Source organism: Astatotilapia calliptera, chromosome 13 (assembly GCF_964374335.1).
Source record: "Astatotilapia calliptera chromosome 13, fAstCal68.1, whole genome shotgun sequence".
NCBI classification, from domain to species: domain Eukaryota; kingdom Metazoa; phylum Chordata; class Actinopteri; order Cichliformes; family Cichlidae; genus Astatotilapia; species Astatotilapia calliptera.
The window spans coordinates 4641423-4665925 of NC_137434.1; the positions used below are offsets into that span (position 1 = coordinate 4641423).

Sequence of the window (24503 nt, forward strand, 5' to 3'; positions counted from 1 at the left end):
GGCTTCTTCTGACATATCGTTCTGAATTTGTTGCAAAGTTGAAAGAAAGATGTGGCCAGCGGTCGACTAGCTAACCCAATCTTTAAAGTAACTCAAGTCGTGTGCTTGTGATGGTAAACATCTGGACCACAGTGTTGATTTGTGAAGAAGTAACTCTCATGACTCATCCAGTGATGTCATTCCCTGGCCAACCAGGGTCATGCAGTCTGTTGATGTCACATTTTTGGCTCGACACAGCTTGTTTGGTACGACAGCAGAATAGGTACTAATAAAGTACCGTGTACTACTACCTAATTGAAAACCCCAAGAACGGATTAAAATAGTTTTAGTTTCTTTTTCTTCTGAGTCGGTTGTTCTTTTACTAGTTAGCTAAAATAAATTAACGAACAACGAACCGTCCCCGTGACGTCATATTGTGTACTGGCACAAAATGGTGTTAAATATGGTCTAAAATCGTTAAACACGCATTCTTAAGTTCCAGCTTCATAGACAATGTTATATTTATGACAGTTTTCAGAGGGGCTTAGAGCTCCATGGTGTAAATGAACTAAAACATGCAGTGTTTTAGTTCATTTTAATTCCATAAACATCAAATATATATGTGTATAAGTAATTAAATAACATCCCAAACAAACAAACAAACAAAGACAATATACTACTGCGGCTTTAATGTTGCAACAAACATTGGTGTTGCTTCCTCTCCACGATGCGGGAGATTACATGATACTCATATGTGATAATCAGATTCACGTTCTCTGTGAAACACCACAAAAACACAAAGATAAATGCCGAGAAAATTAGGATGAGATAAAAAAAAAAGGTAAAGGAGTGTAGTTTTTGTGGCAACGATAATGACAGAGGAAACATATGTGTTTTAGATTGGCTGAACGCACGCCTACAAATAAAAATACAGATGGCAAGCCAGGGCCAAACTTGTAGGAGGTAATGTGAGATTCAGCCTCTCTGAGTGATTAGTTCCTCTTTTTCCTCCTTACTGACAGTAAAAGTACCACCAGGGGGCACTGTTTCCCAAAGAATGCTGCCAGCTTGTCTCATTACAGGCGTCTCACCAGTCTGCTTGAGTGTATTCACGCGCTGCATGTATGTGATTGTGCTTATAGGCAGATCTCTGCAGGGGAATTAGGCACACTCACATAGTGTGTGTGTGTGAGTGGGTGTTTGTGCTTGTACAAGTCTTAAAAGCCAATCGGTTTCCCCAGAGATTGGCTTGCCATTACATTATGTTGGCTACCTGAGATAGAAAGGCAGCGATCTACCATAATGACCTTAAGAAAGTCTCAGTAAAAAGAGGGGAAGGTGGATGAGCGTCTAAAAGACAGACACACTCTTTTTTAGTTGATGTACCTCTTAATGAGATTGAGTCCAGGTCCCTCTCTTTAAACTGATCATCTCTTAGGAGTTTTTTTTCCAGCAATCTTTTGGGTCAAGACCTCATTACCAGTGTGCCTTTGTTGCCAGGCTTCCAGAGGTCACCTGCCAATCAAATGGCGTGTCGAGTCTGCCAGTGTGACACCAGTAACCTTTGATTTTATTATGGTGGAATGTGTGTGAGAGCTGCTCCTTTCTTGGGATTGCTTCTGAAAAAAGAAGGGTCAGTCATGAATGCACCCACTCAAAGTCACACCTATAGCATATACAACTTTCATTATGCTGCATTCTCTTCGTTTTAATAGGAAACCTACAAAGCACTTTCAGTATGTGTGAAAATGTGAGTTACTAATGCCGTCGATAATAAAGATTGAAGTTTAGCCAAATATTCTTCAATATCAGCCAATATTTTTAACCAGAGATAAGTAGTCACAGATTAGATGGGACGTTTTTCCCAGTCAAACAGTAACTTTTTATTCAGGAAATGTTGCATTTTATTCTTATTTTATTTATTTTACTCTCTTTTCAATTAAAGCAGATAAAGACCAGGATGAAACTCACTGCTCAGCTGACCTATTTTAGCAGTAAAAATAATTAAGCTCATAGCTCTTTTGCACACAAATCTATTTAATACTTCAAATTTAATCTCCGTTTATTTATTCATACTATTTGTATTTTACCTGTTCTAGTTCTATTTGCACATATTAACCGGCATCTGTGTATGGACAGAGAAATGCTTTTCTTTGCACACATGACAATAAACGCTTTGAATCTTGAATCTCTGTTCTGAAGCAATAATGTTATTTAATTAGGTCAATGGATGTTCTCAAGTGGCTCAAACTAAGAGATAAAGGAAGAGTATTGACGTCTCAGAGACACATGTGTTTATGTCTGTGGCTGGGCTAATTTAACAGTGCCCTTTTGACTGGATTCAATGGGTGCTATGGTGCTGCTGTTTGTCCTGCTATAGCTCTGAACCTGGGGATTTACCCACAGAGAAGACAGTGCTCATGGCAGCAAGTGTCTCTCATTTCAATTGTGTGACAAATGTGCTGTTATGGAGGGGTGTGAAGGAGAAAGTGAATTTTAGTTTTAGTTTTTATAAATCCTGTGTAAATCTTTTACAGGCAGATGACAGGTGTTCAGAGGATCCTATTAGTAGTGGGTGAAAATGATGGAACAGCAAACTCATCCTCCAGACTTGCCACAGTCTGCAGTCAGCATGCTGTTTGAAATAAATCAACCTCCCACCATGAGTGGACGGCAGCTCTTCTAGAGCCCAGCTAGTTGCTTTGTTCCCCCGCCCCCTCATTCATAAGCCAAATGTATTTCAGTTTACCAAGCTTGAAAAATGGATTTTGAAATGCGTTTGTATTTCATGTGTTAGACCGGTCCTACAGCAAACCTAACGACCCCTGTTATCAATGTGACATTGTGCACATGACATGGCAATAGGGCAGAAGTCAGTGAGCATCTCAGATGACATCAGTGGAAGGTTGTCTACATTTAACCCAAGGGAACTTTAAAGATTTGATTTTCTTTGGAGAAGTAATGGAATATAATATTAATAATAATAATAATACATTTTATTTATAGGTGCCTTTCAGACCCTCAAGGTCACCTTACAGTGTGCTTATAGGCAGATCAATACAGTGCGTATTGAAGTAAATCATATACAAACTCAATTAAATGTCCACTTGTGAGTCTCTCAGAGACAAAGACTAATGAAACACACTTATATTTGTACCCCTCAGTGGGCTCAGTATTAAAGAGAACTCAATATGGTCTGTATGTAAAAAAATGAATGTAGCCACGATCAGTTAATGAAGACTTACTTTCTGAATCCTTGAGTTTAGTATTTTAGCCACTGCGTGCAGGTTTTTTAGAGCCAAAATGATCACATTTTAGCATTAGTTGTCACCTAATGCTAGCAAGCTTAGTTAGTAAACTACTTCCTCACTACAGATAAAATGCACAGATGCATAGCTGCTAATGTATTGCTAAGAGACTAACAGAATAGTAGCATTACACGCACCAGAACTGAAGTACATGAATCTTGGTAGGCTGTTAGTGCAATTAACTGCCCAACAAGCTGTGTCATTTTTAGGCCTTCTATTAATAGAGCTCAAAAAGGCACGTGTAACCTTGCAGGCAGCTAATGGCTACAGTCAGCAGCGTGGACTACAGCCTGTCAATCAAAGTTGACACACCCATAAGAATGATAACGCTATGAGATGAGTAAATGATTCATCTTGCATACAGATGGGTAAGTTAGCGAGAGAGAGTATAATTCAATTCAATTGTATTTATACAGCGCCAAATCACAACAACAATCACTTTATATTGTAAGGTAGACCCTACATACAGAGAAAAACCCCAAAATGATATGACCCCCTATGAGCAAGCACTTTGGCAACAGTGGGAAGGAAAAACTCCCTTTTAACAGGAAGAAACCAGCAGAACCAGGCCATCTGCCACGATCAGAGACCAGGCTGTAAACATGCTTAGCTCTGCTGCTTCGTGTCCAGCACGAACTGTATACGTTCGTGCTATATATTTATGCATATATACATCTGTGTTTCTGACAGTCAGGGGAATTATAGCTTTGGGGCTAAGGAGGAAAGAAAAGTCTTTACTCTGGTGGAAAAACACCTGCACCATTATCATCATGGAGAAGATTCACAAATGAGCACGACAATCTGAGAGCGCCGCATCGAGTCATTTAGGATTAACAATCAGCAATCAGCACAGATTACAGCTCACGGGGAAAAAAACCACAATCTCTCCGCTCTGGTAATTAGGACCTCTAGCTGATCTTGAGTCAGGTGTGTGTTGGTGTGTGTGCATGTGTGAGAGAGTGAGTGAGAGACACAGCAAGCGACAGACTGAGAGAAACAACTGGAAAACTATGCTGGGTAAAGTTTCTCCCAATAAATACTGGTTACTAAATCTGTCAGACCCCACTACAAATTCACTTCTAACCACTTGATGTTGCACCCAAACACATTTTGTCGAATTTCCCCTCCATTTTCTATCCCCCTGCAGCTTTTAAGTAGCGCTGCGCTAGCAGCTAATCTCTCAGCCCGACAGTCAGGCTCATGGCTAACGACTAAGTGTCAGCGTAACAGATGGGGGTGCTGTCTACCCTGACCTGTTTACAGACACTAAAAGCTACAGGCATGAATGTAGCCTGTGATAAATCATTCACAGCGCGAAAATGAACTGGTGGCAAATAAACACCAACCTCCAGCCCACAATTACATTAAATCAATACATCAACCACTTATTGATCCGTAGTATTTAATCAAATGTAGAACACATTTAATTAATTCATGTTTCTTCAAATCTACCCTCAAATAAATACAATGTGCACAGCACCAGTTGAGAAGCAGTCTTCTGTTATTCATAAAACAGTAAAATGAACATCAGTGCTTAACTGAAGAGCTCCATCAGCTCACTAATTTATTTCCAGTTTGCCTATGCCAGTGATTGCAAGCAGTACTGTGATAGATAATATCCAGTTCAGTGCTTGAGGCATTGCATGTTTGTATTTTTGAAAAGTAAAAATAACATTCTGGTTTCCAGTTTGAATTAGAAAGCTAAAGTGATAGATGAGCAGGCAGAGGGAAAGAATGGCAGGTGCCACAGTGAAGATGGATTACTCCCAGCTGCAGTGCACTGGTGCTATAAGGTAATATATAGGACTCCAGTTTAAAATGCGCTGTTTATTCTCTGCTGAAAGAGTCAGGCCGTCCCAAGTGGGGCTATTCTGGGTATCAGGTATAGAAAAAAATGAGACCCTATTGAATTCTTACTGTCTGAAGCTAAATCAGATATTTGAATATACACTTCCTCCAGCTAGTCTAACACCTAGATGACTTGTAACTAGTTCCCCGTGTTCTTCATCTTTGGCCAGGTGAACATAAAAGAGCTGTTTTTTGAGAAAGAGTTAAATGGAAAGTTGAAGATTGAAGGAGTTGAAGTATTGAAGGTGAATGAGTTCAAATACCTGGGAACAACCACCCAAAACAACAGAGTGCACGCAGGGTGGACCAGGTGAAGATGAATATCAGGTGTGATTTGTGACAGAAGGACAGCTACAGGAGTGAAGGGGAAGACAAGATGGTAGTGAGACCGTGGTATGGAGACGGTGACTCTGACAGAAAAAACAGGAGGCAGAGCTCGAGGTGGCCAAGCCAAAGATGAAAGGTTTTTGTAGGGAAATGAGTACATGAGGGCGATAGCTCGGGTAAGGCAGGTTGGAGACAAAATTAGGAAGGCAATGACGAGATGGTTTGGTCATGTAAAGAGGTGGAATAGTGGATGTATTGGACAAATATTAATTTAGCTGAGGAGGAAGACCACAGAGAAGATTCTTGAAGAAGGAGGACATGCAGAAGGTTGGTGTGACAGAGTAGGATGCGGGAGATGGGGTGAGTTGGATGAATCCAAAGAAGGAGACGTTAAAACATACACCAAACCTGTGCTAACTAATCGTTAATGCTTTAAGGTTTTGTCTTTTGAATTTCTCCTCCATTCATCCCTAAATTTGAAAAGTGTAGACACTGTCCAACAACACTTGGCCCCTTTGCTGTTAACTGTCTGTTTGGCCTGTCAGCCAAATACACTGTGATCAGGTTTCATCCATCCATCAAGTTTCTTCACCACTTATCTAATTCAGCATTGTAAGGGCCCTGGAATCTATCCCAGCTGTCATTAGGCAAAACGAGAAGAGGCTTTGATACAGTTACTGGATTGTACTCATAGAATTACCATGAAAGCAAAGTTCCCACACGTGGGACTAGTAAAGGTTATCTTATCTCATCTTATTTTAAATAGTAGTTATAATTTAGCATCCTGCCAACCATGAATATCTGTGAATGTGACTAATTCAGTTAGAAGTTTATGTAGCTAGAAGCTCAGATTTATAAGCCTGCAGGTTTACAAAGAAAAGAAGGTCATATGAAATTGAACCTCAACTTAACAATGATTGAAAGGACTAATATCTCATATGGATTACTATATTAAGTAATATTAGAACATGTGTGTGTTTTGTTGTGTTGAGACAGAGAGGTGCAGCACAAGGTCTGCATTTTCACACCTGCATGCTTGACTATTGTTGCTTTGACCTTTCCAGATTTCGGCCTATTGAAGCTTAAAACAAACTTATATTTGTGATTAAAGACGTGCAGAAATGCTTAATTTGATCGATTTCCCATTTGTGTGAAAGGGTCGCTGTTTGACACACTAGAGGACAACCAGCATGTTTACTGTCGCAGACAGACAGTCTTCATCATAGTAATCATTTAAAATGATGCATTTTTACATTGAGTAACCTAACCCTAACCGTGCCCTAACTCCCTGACCCTAACCCTAAACAGGTCTCTGGTGACCTGGTAGATGTTAAGAAATAAAAACAGCCCAGTTCTAGTTGAAGTGCTGTCAGCATGCATTTCTGTATTTACTCAGCCGAACCCAAATGGAGTGTTAACATCACATGCGTGCACAGTGCACAAAGTTTACATTTATGTTGTGTTTCTAAAGGGAAGCCCCCCTCTGTTATGCTAATAGGCCTAGATATAACCAGTAATTCAAGATTAGTCAAACAGCAGTTTGTTTGGTTGCTGGGCACGCTCGAGAGACTTTCCTGTCCTGGTTCGACAGCGTGCTGGCAGAGCTACAGCCATCAATGTCACTGCACAGACAGTGCGAGGTACAGCATTTGTTTCCCAGTCCAGCCCTGTGTTGTACACAAAGAAGGAGCCGGGCAACGAGCCAGCAGAGAATCGCATGGAAAAGTACGAAGTGCATAGCTGCCTGCAATGAGACAATCTGAGCGAAAGTGGGATTTGGCACTGCCGTATGCATACGCAGGGCTTAGACATGTACACTTTAAAGGGTCCTGACAAACATTTTGTCAGTTTCACTTGCTAAAAAATCAGTGTCCTCACAGCAGCAGACGGACTCCTTGAGGATGAATCTCAACCTACTGTTGTGTGTGTGTGTGTGTGTGTGTGTGTGTGTGTGTGTGTGTGTGTGTGTGTGTGTGTGTGTGTGTGTGTGTGTGTGTGTGTGTGTGTCTTTTCTCAAACAAATCAGCTTAGATTGCCTCAGTGCTCTTGAAACGGGAGTGAGAAATAGAGATTAATATCAAATGAAAGAAGAAAGGAGAGAATACGATGAAGGGGGGGTGGGGCCAAAAAAAGCCACAGGAGGAAAGAAGAGACAAAGGCAGTGAGTGAGAAAGAGAAAATGATAAACAGGGAAGACCGTCACAGAAAATCTTTATTGCATTTTCACCCTGTCTGCATGGTAAGAAAAGAAGCAGAAAAACAGAATTATTCTTTTGAAGATTTGATTTTAGAAGCACTGTGAGTTTAGTACACCAGCAGCTTCTGCCAGGAACAGAGAAGAGGCAATTTTACCCTTTATGGTCTTCCTCACAAGGTCTCATATTGTTCTGATTTCAAGCAAATGCGCAAAGATGTTATTATTATAGCCACAAACTTGACTGCGTCAATTCCATAAATGTACTTTGGTTTTGGTGGCAAAATCTGAAAAATAGTTTGTTTCAGTTTTTGTTTAGGCATCACTGAATCAGGTGTTTGTTTTTTGGTTGAACCCTGTGAAGGAGGTCTCCATGAATAGTGACATTTAAATCCAACATTGTTCTGCTGCTTGGGAGTGAATTAACTGGACACATTGTGATTACTGAAAGCAAATTTGTTCTTTGTTTTTGTGTGTGTGTTTTTTTTCTTGTTTTCAGTCTCAGCAGCATAACGGCAGTATTTAGCAAGGATTGGCCGGCCTGGCTAAATACAGTCCCAGGTGACCAAGTGCTCATGGGCCCCTGCTGTACTGCCTCTGTTTGAAGCAACTGTTAACCTTTGGAAAGGTCAATCAACTGAAAAGGGAAAAGTTCCAAAAATCAACCAGAAAAAACAAATAAGAAAAAACAAACAAAAGTAAAGAGGTGATCAAAAATGAATGCAGTTTACAGAATGATGTGTAGAATGATTTTTTAAAGACCACAAGCAGACAAATAAAGTGCAATAATAAGATGAAAAACTGTAGCATGAGCACACACACACACACACACACACACACACACACACACACACACACACACACACACACACACACACACACACACACACTGTCCAGAAAGTCCAGAGCACTCAGACCAGCTAAGAATTTAAAATATTTCTGTTTTTTTTCTTTGTTTGTTTTTTGACAGAAGTAACTGTTTGTAATGAGTAGTTTGATCAAATCTAGAAAATCTGGTATTCTGTTAAAATGATCAGTAAACAAGGGTGATGTAGAGTCACCACCTGATTTGAAAAGAAGCATGTCACATGACATATTTTTTAAATGGCTAAACTGTTTTTGATTCTGTGTGGATCTAAGTCTAAAGTCTAAATAATCAAAGAAAACCCTAAAGACAACCAATCAGAATGTGTCATTTCTGACCTTCCCCCAAGGTTTGACAACCAAGGGACAAAAATATCGCTCTGACAAACAGAAAACTATTTGCGTTTCTTTTAAAACACAAAAGTTTTATTTTCATACTCCCAAACATGTATGGTTAGGGTAAGATGTCAGCCTTCTTTTCTTTTGGTGTCTTTTGGCGTTCACATTTCAGACCACCTGTATTCAAACGCTTTCACCTTAGCTTAGCAACTGGTGTAATCACAGCAAGAACTGTACAATCTAGCAAACATTACATTGCTAGACTAAATTCTAGCAGTGTGATGCTGAGTCACCCTAGTTGCTGCTTAGCTTCCCACTGGAACTGTGCAAACTAATTTTGATAATAGCTAAGTTACCCAACCACTACTGGGAAATATAGTTCAGCTAACAGCTTTGCTAAGTGGAGCTCCTATGCCCCAGCACTGATGACGCTGGTATTGTTCTTGCTGCATGTTTGTCCGTGTTCTTTCTTTCTGCCATTATGTGTTTGTCAAAAATAAATATATAAATACAAATTAAAAAAGTTAATGGTGTACCAGCCCACGCAGATTACAGAAGCATGCATCATTGTCTGCAGCCAGTGCCCATATTGTATCACATATGAGAATTGGATTAGGCAGTAAAAAGCATCACAATAAAGAGCTGTCATTAACATACCTGGCAAGCACAAGAATCAAATAACAGCTGCATGAACATGAAAGTGCTTCAGCTTCAAGAATTGTGAATTGCACTGTACTGTATGTACAAGCGCTCCTCTAGCTGACACACAGCCACATGTTAATAAATGTTATCAAATAATAATAAAAACTGAAACATGTGTACACTGTAATGCACTACAGTCAAGCAGCCCTGTTACACATTCTGCCTCTGTCAGTGTTCAAAGATAATCTAACTTGGCGCACATTATAAGCTGTAGCTGTAGCTGTCCAGTTTTCCTCAATACAATATAACCTCATTTAACATCTTTATACATTAATATTTCTGTAAATGGCAAAGAATGCTAAAAATCTTCACAGAAAGACTTTGTTATACAGGGCCATTGTACTGGCGCCACGATATATTACTATATTTTTGATCAGTGAGTATAAGAGATAATATTTTATAAAAACGAGGCTGTGGCAGTGGGTTTCTGATTGTGTGGGGGGACATTTGGAGCTACAATGCATCAGAGACTTTGGGGAAAAGCAGGCAAACAAGAAAATCACTTTCACCAAGCCAAGCGTCTTCTCCAAGAGCGAGAGTCTCATGTTTCGAGTGGCCTTTTACTTGAACTTGACCTGCGATTTTCGAGTTTGGCGATTAATAAAAACTTATCAATGCTAAGCATCAGCAAGTGGCTGATGCAAATCATGCAAATCTAAAAGCTGATGTGACAGAGAAGCTACTGATGTTGCATGCACGTTATTAACAAGTAGCGTGCCTTGTAATGGTGAAGTGTTTGACTACCCATTTTTCAGCCTTTATTAGTGGCGTCTCTGATCCTCTTCTCACTGTAATTATTCATAAAGACTCGCGATGGAACCATCTGTCTGCAGGCAGCGTGCTTTTTCTTGTTATACCTCTAAACCTTCGGCAGCCATGGCCCGAGGCGCAGGGTTGTCCTTATGTCTGTAATATCTCTGAAAGCCCTTGAGGGGATTTCTTGAAATTTTGCACCGTTGTTCACTTGAACTACAAGGATGAACTGATTAGATATTAATGCTCAAAAAGCAAAGGTCACTGTGGCTATAACATTTTTGCCCCATAAACATCCTGATGAAGAGCCAGTCATGTTTTCAGACAGCTTCTGGGAGTCACATTAGCCCACTGGGTCGTTGCACAAACAGAGAGCACCTTTGATAGTGACAGCATCATAGTTGAGTGCCCATGTGTATTTTTGTTTGTTTGTTGTGGTTTCCTTAAGGTATCTGTGGCATAAAAGAGTATATCTGTTGTTCATTTGCACAAAAATGAGAATGGGCAAACGAGCAATGAGCCAAACATATTAAGTGAGCTGAGCCTTAAATACAACATTAGTTAGGATGATGAACTTGTCCTCTTCTTAGTACATGTACATTTACAAGGAACTACAAAACTTGTGTCTTTCCCTGACAAATTATTTCTCCTCCATTCATCCCTGTAGTTTAGGCAATACCAAAGTGAACACTGATAACAGTTCAATTCAATGCAATTTTATTTACAATAACAGTGAGAAAACCCCAACAATCATTTGTCAACAGCGCTAAAGAAACACTCCTATTTAACTCAAAGAAGAACCAGAATCAGGGAGGAGCAGCCATCTGCGGTGAAGGAGACAGAGAATCAAATAACACTCTGACTCATCACCAGCTCATTTACACATTGAAATGGCTCCGCATTAAGACAAATAATCTTAAATTATTCCTTAATTCATAAAGCATCTCAATAAAGAGCTCTATTTAACATACCTGGCAAGCACAAGAACCAAATATTAGCTGCATGAATATGAAAGTGCTTCAGCTTCAAGGATTATGAATTGCACTGTGCTGTATGTATACAGCAACAAACAACAGAATTACATTACTACAAACCCCGCCTCCACATGGTTTAGTTCACTGATATAAAAACCAGCAAATGCTCAGCATGTCCTGTGGTAATCAGTGTGAGGTATGTCTAAACCCCCCAAAGAATATGTAAAAGGAACAATAAAAAATAATGAAAACAACTGAGACAAATTTTTGACTGTGCGCTTGATTAAACACATTCAAACGCTTTTATGTAAACTGCAACACATTAATGCTAACGTAGACAAACCCAGCAAAGTGGATCAATGTTACCCTAAAGATGGCAAAGGGTAGCAACCGAAAACAAGTAGACAAATACATAAAACTATTACATATGTGATTAATAAAGTAAGAAAGTGTTAAAGCTGCAAATTGTGATGATAGGGGACTTGCACCCTGGTGGACATTGAGGTGATTAAACTTCATGTTGGACAGTGGAGCCCCCTAGAAAATGAAATTGCCCAATCCTGGTTTCAGAAGACAAAACAACATTCCTGTTCCTGTTGTGATGAATATCTATTGTTCAGGCTGAACATCTAGTTTGTGCCTTTTTTAAGAATTATAATTATTTTAACATTATTTTTGGACTAGATGTGAGTATATATGGACAATTTATGAAATGGTGGTCCCAGCTTTAAAAATGCTAACCATGATTGTTTTTCTTGTCAGATTTGACAGGTTTATCCAGGGTTTTTGGCTCACTTACACACTAATCTGGCTCATCGTCTTTGAGCCAACTGACAATCACTGACTGAGCTATTCAGCCAGCTTGACAGCTGTAAGGAGGGGTTGAAACTACATGACTCCAAGTGACAAATACACCCCAGGTTTTTAAAACAGATGCTCCTGTTAGGACCCTGCCCATAAGCCAAACATGAAAAGGAAGCTCAAACCAGTGAACTCTGGTTCTAAATCAGATACCAGATTCACACCCTGCTACAGATAACGTGTAAAAAGATTAGCCAGAAATGCTGTCCTCAGCCAGCTAACCCGGGTGGTGATAAAATGACAATAACCTGGAGTCAGGTTATCCAAGCTGGCAATGACAGTGATTAAATCTGTTGCTGGCTACTTACACAGAAATTCACATTTAAACATAAATTTATATTAACTACTTACATACAGAGTCCAACTGGAACATTATACATTTAAAACAGTTATTTAGAAGTAGTGACATAATTGCTGCGGTCATTTAACTGTAAAGGGATCATAAAAATACAACCAAATACAAACAAGTCTAATAGTGTAAAGAGTCTAATAATGTAAAGAGATGTGTCACTGACGGTTGTACTCATCAGCGCTGACTGACTCAGAATAATTGCAATGTGTCTGCAGTCAGTGTGAGTCAGAACTTGATTGTTTGGAGACAAATAGCCTCCCTCCGTGTGACACCCCCCCCAAAAAAAAAAACAAAAACAAAAAAAAAACCTCTGGGGAAACAGTTTGTTCCTGCAACTTGCAACCAAATACAAAAAAATCAATGGTTTACCAGGCAAACACAGATTTTTCCAAGTAGTAAGTAAGTAGTTATCCTACTTTTACTCTAATGATTGAACTATCACCGTATTGCTGCCAATGTAGTATGGACATATAGTGCGGACAATTAGCTTGCAGGGCGGAGTAGCTAATAGTAGTAGGAGTTATGCAGTTTTTTATATTTTTTGTTTCGTTGATGCAGAGTTAAATTTAAAGACATTGCATATCTGCATTTGTTGGAATATAAACAATTTAAAAGCAATTCAGAGTCCAAACAGGTTTTTTCAGCAGCCATTGTGATTTTAATCACTCACATTATATATGATATAAATATTTTCCTTCCATATTTAAGAGAATGCCAGAAGAGCGGCCAATTTAACATCTAACCGAGTATTAAACTCTTGACTTTTTTATTGCTGATGCCATCAAATGTCAAGCCGCGCCTCTGGATGACTTCTCATCCGGGCGCAAAACACATCAAGTCCGCCACCAATCTGCAGGAGTGCGGGACAGAAACTTATTTCTATGCTAATGGTGTTGACAAATGTGTTGCGATGGGGTTGCCATTTTTGAGCGGACCTGAATTGTCGCCCTGAATTGAATTGTAGTGTGAATTATCATATAATTGCATTTTCAGCTGTGATTTATCTGCACGTTGAGGCTGGTGCGCTCCAGTTAGTTGGTCGTGGCGTTTGTGCGGCTGGTCTGACTCAAACACTGCAGGATGTTTCTCCACTTGCAAACATCAGTCTTCACCCCCCTCCACACACACACTTCTACTTTTCTCAGCTCGTTTCTTTTTACAGTCATTTTTTTTCTTACTTTCTCTTCATCTTTTACTTGTTTTTATTCATTCATTTATTGACGGCCTTTTTTTTCTTCCACTTTCCTCTGATGCTTTCATTTTCTCCTTTGTACTTTCTATCTTCCATTTTCTGTCTCAGTAGTATTTGAAGGGGATGACAGTGAGGTACCCTCAGGGTTATACAGTAGCTCTCCTTCACAGAACACACACACACCGGCACACAAACCCAAACTCACATCTGCTCTTCTCAGTCATTTTCTTTTCTTTATCCCAGCATTTGGCACTTTCTGTCTCCTTCTCTCCATCTATAAGTTCCAATGCATCATCCTGCATATAATGTTGATGCTATACTGTCTGAATATGCCTACAGATACCAGGAATTATCAATATAGGCTTTCAGTTTAAAAAAAAAAATCAAACTAAAAGAAGAACTCTCAAACTTTCCTAACACAAACCAAGCAAACCAACAAAAGACTGCAACACACTATAAATGTGAGAGGTGGATTACTGTTCAGCTGTGCAGTCTCTCCGTGTGTGTCCACTGGTCTGAGCATGATCTGGTCCGTAGTCTCCTCTGTAGACTCTACTGTGCGCGTTGCAGGCGAGGCCTCAGGCATCCATGTGATTCTGTGTCACCACACTGCCTGTCCCTGACTGGCCTCAGTCGCACAGACTCCTGACATTTGACATGATGCCACATAATTGCAAGGCCTCAAAACATCAGCATCTCCAACCTTGTGCAGGTTACAGGCAGCTGACTCAAATCATTTTGAGGATATACATCATGAGGGCTGACATTACTGGGACCAGTGTGCTTACTGGGGATGCATGTAATCTTGTGAGCTTGACAAGGATGGGTTCTTCCAGAGTGAGAGTGTAAAAAAAAAAAGGGCTGTGTTTTTGTTTGGTTTTGTTTGTGGCGCTGCAGCTACTGCTATCACGCTTTGACAAAGTGCTCAGGTAATGCTGAGCAGACTGGAGTTTTAGCTGTGCAAACATTTGTCAGAGCTGCTCTGGACTAATAGTGCCGTCTATATGCTTTCTTCTAAAATGACTCCATGGCTAATACTACAATACTGCATGGAGAAAGAAATGACTGACACATACACCGGTATGGAGCCAATACTTAGAATTAACTCATTAAAAATACATAGGATTGCTATATAAAATGGTCAGTATATAAAATCTGTCTAATTAACTGTATAGGTACCAAGTACTGTGGGTATCTCTGTAGCTACTCTACAGATTGCTAAAGTTAGTGAGTGATGACTGATTTGCACTTGCAAACTTGCAAACAACCGTATTTGTTTTTACTCCAAGAAATGAGTAAAACACTAATATTTTCCATAATTGCAGTTCTACCATTTGTCCGAAACTTCACGTATACAGCAAATATTTAAATTGATATGATTTTTTTAAAGATTTATTGTAAATTCAAATTCTTTCGATTTTGGATTTAATCATCCCCCTTTGCGAATTCAATGTTTCGGTTTCACGTTGTGTATATGTAGCTCATGCATAAGTTAACAGTCACCAAATTGTGTATCCAGGATGAAATTTTGTTAAACTCACTAAGTCCTAATAAATGATTTGAAGATTCGCAGCAGGCCTGGCAGAGCATATTCAAAGATATAAACACATGTGGTGCTCAAGCACCGGCGCTTTTGGCTGCTTACTTTTTACAGTAAGCATCTTTTTTGCAAGACAGGGTTTTTTTCAGTTTCAGTTTTATAGTTTTAGAATTTTTCATTTTAGATTTGATCCATGGCATCATATCCAAATGAAAAGCATGGCATGCTTTTTGTATTTTTATAGTTTTGCTAGAACACATGAACGCGAGCCCCTCCTTGGACTCCTTGTCAGCTGTGCATGGCCGTGAGCTATCCTCCAGCATCACATCACTGATCTGCTTGTATTAGTGACAGCCAGGTAACAGCAGCGTTTGCCTTAGCCTTGTCACTGTTATGAAATTAAAACATTTTATATCAACACAGCCAGTCAAACATAAGTAAAAATAGACAATCATTAGGTTCTAAAAAAGCAAGCTACTCTGATTTAAAACATACAGTTGAAGCTCATCAGTGTCTTTGAATTACATGATCGTTCTACACAAATGTCAGAATCTCTCCTGAATCTATCCAGATACCACGGAGACATTTTCTGTACATAATATTGATTTGTCAACATTTTCATTCATTAAAGGCAAAGTCAGAAATGTTTTTAAATTAATATGATGTCACAAGTACATACAGTGTTGAATGAAAACAAAGTCCACACATCCTTATGATGTGGATGCAAATGAACCAAGTCGCAAGAAAGAGCTTTCTCTCTAAGTGGACGGTTGAAAAAAACCCTCGAGGTTTGTGTGTGAGTCCATAAGAAATGTCATGAGTGGGTGACCTACTGACCTACAGCTGAGGAAGAACAACAGCGACTGTCTGTGATTATGTAGCCAGTTTGTGTGCGATATCCTGAGCAGCTCAAGTAATTTGTGTACCGCCTGCTTTAGACAACAGTTTTGTTTATTTAATAGAAAAAGAATGTTGTACTCATAAATATGTATTAATTAGTGTGAAATTACATGTTATGACAAACATGCACTTTCATAAACTTAATTGTGAAAGCCAACATATTGCCCGTGCATCCTGAGTACAGTGGGCAACACGGACATCGCTATTCTGCCTAATCCTCTTTTATGTATATGTAGTATGCCAAAGGCTCATAGGTGTTCATATAAACATGCTCAAATATACTGTGTACAAAAATGTTTTTATACACAAACAGTAGAAAAACCATAACCATAAATTTTATGTCTATCATGAATGCCATTTCAGCCCAGACTCTTTGTTGTTAATATTGAATTATTAATACTGACTTTGATGAGGCAAGTGAGCTCTGACGTTCTTTAATTGTTGTTCTGGTTTCCTTTATGATTCGCTGGACGAGTCGTTGATGCACTCTTGGAGTGATTGTGGTTAGCCGGCCACTCCTGGTCCAGGTTTTCTCCATTTGTGTGTAATGGCACTCACAATAATTCACTGGAGTCCCAAAGCCTTAAAAATGACTGTAGACATCAATAAACAAGAGGAGCCTATAGAGAATTAGTAGAGCTGATGTTGGAAAAGCAAAAGGTGTTTGGCACAACATCTTAATAGATGAGATCATCATTTAAAAAGTGCATTTTGTGTTTACTTCTTATCTTTGTCTAATAATACAATTTGTTGGATGGTCTGAAACATTTGTGCAAAAAAACTAAGAAATCAAACACTTTTTCACCTCGCAGTAAGTAAATTGAAATAAAGATTTCCCTTCTGAGGCTGCTGTCATGTGCTCCATCTTTGTATACAGTCTATAGCTGTGAAAATGGGAGGTCAACTAACTGAAAGCAAGCTAACTATGTCTACATACTCTTTTTATCTGGTAGCATGAGACTAGGTTTTCATTATATCAGCTAGCTCTTCTCTTATCTTTTGCTCATCATTGGGCTTATGCCTAAATTTACACACTATTTTCTGCCTATTGAGGCTTAATTATGTCTCCAGAGCACTGGAAAAAAAGAAAATCTGCATACTATCATCTGGCAAAGCTTTTGTTATTGTAAACCGTCATTTAATTTAGAAAATCATTCCTCAGCTGTGTGAATTAACAACATGCTGGGCTAATTTGTTTGAAAGCTGTTGTTCGGTGGCAGTTGCTTTAAAACTAAGGGTGCCCGATATTTACTGTACTTGCTGCAGGATTGGTTGCAGTAATGTATAATTAAATATGTCTATTTTTGGATCGGCTGTCCTTTCAGTTGTCCTGTCGTTTACATAACTTGCACAGTCAGGGGCAGACTCTTCCTATGAATAAAACAGGATTTATGATGTGGAGAGTGACGGCATTTAAGCCAGTCAGACGAGTGATTGACAGATACAACAGCGTGACAACAGGAAAGGGGGGCGGGGGCCGATTCAAGAGTTGAGACTTGAATGTCATGCTGAGTGCAATCTATGACAGCAGCTTTTAAAAGACAACAAGTATGATTATTTTGTACAATTGCACAAATTTGATAATTGTTCCAGGGAAGATAATCCAAGATTTACATTTACAATCCCCAGAACAAACGCCTGAGATGGGTCGTCCATCTGATTTCAAAGTCCTGTCTTTCCTCTTTGTTGGCTACTAATAACATCTGAAGCAATCAAAGTGATCCCATTTAAAATGACATCCTGCTTGATGCATCGTCCTCGTTTCCAAATTGCTCAGTGTGTGTGAACAGATGGAAGAACATGCAATCAAAGTTGATAAAGCATGACAATTTAATTCTGGAATAGAGCCTATTAAACAACTTGCTATCACCACATCAGTGTCTTAAAAGTGATTTGTCATTGAGTAAGCCCATCACTTGGTTTTCACTCAAATCACCGAGCATGAGATTGATTAAGCCTCCAAAAGTAATTTTGTTTGAGAACAATGTAATATCCAATAGCGCACAGTGCTATCAAGTATCCCTGCTTTTCACTGCCCCTCCTGTGTTGCTATCTAGTCCAAACAATCAAAGGTGCTTTCATCCTGTGAACATATAAGCTTGTTTGCCTGCAATTACTTTGGTGTGAACCAACTCAATTAACGTGGCTCAGTGGTTTCTCCTTTCTTTTCTTTCCGACAGATGTCTTGATCCATGGTGTGTGCATTAATTAACCATCAATGATTAGCTTCTCAACTGAAGTGGAGAACACCAGTTAGCTGGAAAGCTGCTGGACTAAATGTGCTTCAAGGACCTTTAAATGGATCTGCAATAAACTACTGACTCATAATCCAGCTCTTCTTAGATAAACTTGATGTGAGATGTTCCACTGTAGTTAACTTTGCCCTTGTAAAATCAGATAGGTAGTAATAACACTAGAGAGGTGAGAGTTTGTAATGAATATCTTGATTGGTTGTTCCCAGCACAACATCTTTGGTCTTCTGGCTTTAGGCGTTTGTGTTGGACGGCATCAAACACAAACAGTCTGTTGTGAAGAGAGTGCAGAGCATGAAAATGAAGCACTCTATTTACCAGCCTGTCTGTGTTTACACCGTCACCTGTGGGCACAAGTTGTGTGTAATGACCTAAAGTAGAAGAATGCAAATTCAGGTGGAGGAAATGACATTCCTCTGAGTAGTGACTGTGCCCAGCATTGGTCACTTTGATTATGACTCTTGGCTGGCTTGGGAACACCTTTGTGGCACCCTGGAAAAGTTGAAGGAGTAAATTTGGGCTCTTAATGATTTCCTTGGACTGTTTGTTTCCCAGGATGGAACGATTGTACTTCATATGTCTGTGTAGGTTCTCAGTCATCCATGTCATTCCAAGCTCCTTAGATTGTACCGCATATATCTTTAATATCCTCGGAAAACAAGAAGTGGGAGCATAAAGGTGAATTTATTTAGGATTTTCTGTAATCCACACAGGATTCAATGTGTACATATAATTATTTGGTTAGCAAGTTGCACGTCTGACAGACACTTTCATTTACAGACTATTTCACCAGTTTGCTGAGATCTGGAAGAAGACCCAAACTGTCCCCTCAGATGACAGATGACTGGTTAGGATGTTCAGGAACAACCCAGGAATCACTAAGGATTAAGCCTGCCACTGCAAACAGCTGGAACACCAGCGTCAAAAAGTTTCACATGACCACAGACTGTGAGGGTGCCAACCAAGATAGAAGCCCCTGCTCCAAAACGGACACCTTTAAGCTTGACTTAAAGTTGCAGCAGCTCACAGAAACAGGTTTCATGGTCAGACCAAATGAACATTTCTGATCGGTGGTTTGTAGCTGTTTTAGAATAAAAGATTAATAATGTTTTTGTGCTTATGAGAACATCAAACAAGACAAAGTTATCCTGTTTAATGTGTATTCATTTGCTGAGGCCAATAATAGTTTTCCACCCCAGCTCCCCATGTCACTCAGGCCGGGATTCTATCTGGCTGCTGTTGTGTAGCCTCGTGCTGAGGTCTTATTGACCTGTGAGGTAAGCAGCTTTAAAATATCAGAACAGTGTCATGTTAAGTTGGTAGACTGAGCAAAGCCCAAATAGGAAACATGATTTACTTGAGTTTTTTTTAAAATACAAAATAATAAAATTTGATATTACTCTGCAAATCTGAGGGCAGATATAGCACAAATCCTTGTAGCATCTAATTTAGCATGGATTGCATGTGTTACAGCCCCTCAATCCTCCATGTTTCCAGTGTTCAGAAGTAGACTGGAGTTCATGCATTTTTTTAAATCCCTGCACTCCTTTGCATTTGACACTTCACTGCCAGGTGGTCCTATTTTCTCCAAAGCCATACCAGTCAATAAATAATATTTTTCTATGACAATAAGAAGATTCTGCAAGTCTTTGGTTTGAAAAGTGGCAGAGCAGAAAATCTACTCCTGTACAAATGATCTCCATTTTTATTAAACGGAATGACTATTATTCCTTGGTGCCAAAGGGAAAGGAACATCAACAGATCATCACAGCGTAGAGGCTGGAAGCATCATTAGATTAACCTTCTGGGTGTCCTGTGGTGAAATATGATCACTGGGCCTCTAATGACGGTCGCAATGAATAGCAGATCTATTACTTCCCAAGCATCAACCGATACTGAAGCGATTAGATGACAAATCCACTGACAGAATATCAATCAGGAAATATTTCATGACAGATTATGAACTGTCAGCGCGCCTCTAGCTTCTAAGATTTTACTATTACACTATTCATACTATTACTATTCTGACGGGTTGTTTTTGTTTTTTAGCGGTTACAAAAAGATAAGAGATGAAGTCTGTTTTTTCTTCTTTATTTTTATTTGACATGCACATTTTTATGCACTAAACGGCCAGTTAAAGAAAATAGGTGGTAGATCGAAATAATTTTATGAAGCCTCAAAATGTTCATTATGTCGATTTGTAAAATGATTTTGTCTCTTTAACTCCTTCATGGTGTCCCACGGGTCCACATATCAAGTCCTTCTATTTTATCTTGGAGAAACTGGGCTTGACAAGCACAGCATGAGAAACACAGCCTGCGCTGTCTCTTCTCCGGGTGTCTCAGTGTGAGCTGGGTTAATTCTCAGCGGACACTGACGCGCACAAGGTCTCTCTCGCTCTCCCTCCCGCTCTCTTTCTCTCTCTCTCCCTCCCGAGGTTCCCTCCTCTATCCCGTTTCTCCTCCTCTGCACCTGCTCCTCCCCTCCTGCCTTATTATCCTCAGACTCGGAGCAGCGCTCCTTCGTCCTCGCCAAGTGATGCTCCTCGTCTGCCCGCATCACCTACATCACTGGTTTATCACAGCGCGCTCCAGGTACGGCTGCTCCGGCTCGTTTTGTTTTTTCTTTTCTCTACTGAAAACAAGCACTGAAGAACGAGTGATGGGAATTTAACCAGGTTTCCGTGAGAGAGCAAGAGAGCTGGAGGAGGGTAGGAGGACGAAGAAGCACGCAAGTCCCATCCGAGAGAAGAGGAGGGGGAAGAGGAGGAGTAGTGGAGACCGGAGAGACGGTCCCGCCGGGACAGGGGGGAGAGCGGCGGAGGATTGTGTGCTTTACATAGTTTGCAATGGACTCAGCACGCTGCTGTGTGCGGGCGGGTTGTTGGGAATCAGCTCAGTGGATGTAAGGGAAGAGCTTCTTGGAGTTGCGGTCGGTCGTTCTTCGCCTTTCCGTTTGCGATGGAGTGAGAAAGACCGCGCGCACGGCAACTTCATACCAGCCATGAAATCTGTGTTTTTCAGCCGTTTCTTCATCCTGCTGCCCTGGGTCCTCATTGTCATCATTATGATTGATATCGACAGTAAAAGAACGATCCGGGCTCCAGCAGCCGGTCGGACCGGCAAGACGCAGCGAGCCGTCCGAACCGGCGCACCGGGGATTGGTGGCTCTCAGAACCAGTCCGCCCTGCCGATTATCTACGCCATCACTCCCACTTACGGCCGTCCTGTGCAGAAAGCGGAGCTCACCCGACTGTCCCACGCCTTCCGTCAGGTGCCCCGCTTCCACTGGATCGTAGTGGAGGACTCGACTGCGCGCACGGAGCTGGTTGCGCGGTTCTTGGCCCGGTGCGGGGTGCCGTATACCCACCTACATGTGTTCACTCCCCGGAGGTTCAAGCGCGCCGGGATGCCACGCGCCACCGAACAGAGGAATGCGGCTCTGACTTGGCTCCGGCAGCACCGGAGCAGGCGGGACTCCGGTGTGGTTTTCTTCGCGGATGATGACAACACGTACAGCCTGGAGCTGTTTGAGGAGGTAATGCCTTGCCTTTGTTGTCACTTTGCGTCATAGTTATCTTTCATCACAAGAGTATCGTGAGTGTGGAGTGGGTCTGCAGAAGTGTGGAGTAGCATCTCTGACTTTTCTCCACTAAAATCTGTCGTTTTACGTTTGCATGACAACAACATCCACACAGCTCTATCTCCGTAATATAAACTTTTAAATACTACGTAACTACTGCGTTGCTTTGTCACCTGATATCTGTGTATTACCTAGGTTTGATGTGAGCTCCTTTACTCAGTACATCTTCACTCTCAGGGTAAAAATCCGACTGTCTTTGCGCCAAGCCCTCAAAGGTCACAGGAATTCCCCCTAGTGGTGTTACTGCAAAGGAATTCAAGCCTTCACAAATATAAGTCCCCCAGTTGTCTGTGTAGGTTCTCAGTCATCCTTGGAACGAAAAGCAACTTCAGTGAAGAAGCTTCTCGGATGAGAGGTGAAACACCTTCAGAAAACTTAAAGAAGTCCAGTCGCTTTTCTTTCCAAGCTCTTTAAATCCTCCAGTTCTTCATGTTGACAGGATCCCACTGGTAAACACCCTGCCTGAGCTTCAGACCCCAGTCTTCCTCAGTCTTAGATAAAATGGTAAAACTGCTCTGGTTTTAAGCGATTGTGTCCAAAATGAGAGAGACTTTACCAAATGATGAAAATGAATGAGATGAAAAGAAAGGAGTAAAGACAATGATGGGAAGATGGAGAGTTGAGAAGAATGAATGGAGACTGTGGTGCTGCAGTCTTCTGTCTGTTAGCCCTGAATTAATTTAGTTAGCTCTGGATTTTCTTGGAGCTCTTTGAGAGTTATTTTGAATTTCAGGAAGGTGTACTTTTTTAATTACTTAGACGGATATGAACATTAAATATTTCATATAATCTCATGTAAAATGCTCTGAGGCAATATTTCCCCTAATAAGAGGCACTGAAAATCGAACTGCATTGACTAGATGTGATCTGCGAAGCAGACCTAATGATATGCCAGTATTGACCTTCTCGACTAGTAAAGTGATACCTCCATACAGAACAACATCTACATGCGCTGTGCTGATGCATGACTGTTGTTTGTATCTTTGGGAGTTTCTTTTAACAGGCATGCTTAAAGTGAAGCCTGGGTGTATTCCTTTAGCAAAGTGCGTAGGTAATGAAGACAAAAACAGCAGAAGCATAATAAGCAATAAAACAGTCCTCTCATAAATGAGAGTCTGGAAGAATGCCTCTAATTGCCCCTCTCGCTGATTACTGCCCATCACTGATAACTGACTGCAAATCTAAAATTACTTTAGTTTGTACCAGTAATGAAATTTTAGAAGGCAGAGCATTGTGAAATAAATTCAGAATAGTGCAACTCTATATACACATATGCGTTTGTATATTGATTTTCTCTATCTGAACATTTCCTGGCACGCTGCAGAATTTAAAAAACAAATGTATGTTTACTTAGAAAGGCTTTTCCTGTATCCATCACTACCACTGCCCGTCACAATTTCCTAAAGCCCTTCATGTAGTTCTGAATTGCTTTTTTCTGTGGCAAACAGTCCAAGCCCCAAAAGCACACAATTTGCAATGATGTAAAATCTATTAAAAACAAACAAATATTCACATTTCAGATCCAAGCAACAGTTCATTTTTGCTCAATAAATTACTTAGTGAAGGTTAATAAATTAGTAAAAATATTTGTAGAGTAATTTTCTGTAATTTGTGCTCATTATTTACACCATGCAGAATTTAAATAAAATAAATAAACAGAAAAAAAACTAGAACTGCAAACACGTCGAGAAATATCCTCATTTCTAAACAATATATTGTTATAAGTGCAGAAGTCAGGCCTATTTAATTGAAATTCGAACCTGACTAATACCGATGCCAAAATATGGTGATTTAAAAATCCAATGTGCCACATGACACACACACACGTGTGTGTGTGTGTGTGTGTTCTTTCATAGACAGGAAACAAACAGATTTCCCTAATATTTGTTATGTATACTTATTCACTTGTTCACTTGCTCTGCCCATCTCTCTTGGAACAACTGATTGTTGTCTGTGGGAATCCAACTGTGTTTTCCGAACAGGGACGTGGTAGAGTGTCCCCTAGTGGACAGAATATGCAATGTTTTTTCTTCATTATTTATTTTTTCAATCTTTATTTATTGAAATCGTTCAAATGCCGCTAAAGTAGAGCAGCTAACATCTGTAAATCAGAAGTTACAGTTAAACTACTGATTCAAAGTGCACATATTTGCATACAGAGCAGCACTGAAAAAGCTGAAAGGCTAACATTGTAGATTAGAGGAACAAGGACAAGAGTGAGTGGTTGACTCAATGATCTATTGGACACTCACAGTGCCAACACAGTCTTCAAACTGATGGACCTAACCACCAGGTATGCAAAGGTTCAGGTACAGACTTGTTTCAGAAGAGCAGTGACGTGATTAGGCTTCCTTCTTTAGACGATTGTCCAAATAAGTTCACCATCCAAGACATAAACATTAAACACTAAACATAAACATTGTTGGAATGTTCAAAGGGCCAATAAATCCAATACAGCAGAAGTAATTATTTGCAT

At 40.1% G+C, this 24503-nt stretch overlaps 1 protein-coding gene across 1 annotated transcript in view; it reads left to right on the top strand.

Annotated features, from left to right (window-relative positions):
- The first annotated feature begins 21060 nt into the window (after positions 1–21060).
- b3gat2 (beta-1,3-glucuronyltransferase 2 (glucuronosyltransferase S)) overlaps positions 21061–24503 on the top strand; it is a 58698-nt gene continuing 55255 nt past the window's right edge. Inside the window, exon 1 of the mRNA XM_026189786.2 lies at positions 21061–21922. Coding sequence (XP_026045571.1) covers positions 21389–21922 — 534 coding nt within the window. The 5' untranslated portion in view covers positions 21061–21388. The remainder of the gene's footprint in view (positions 21923–24503) is intronic.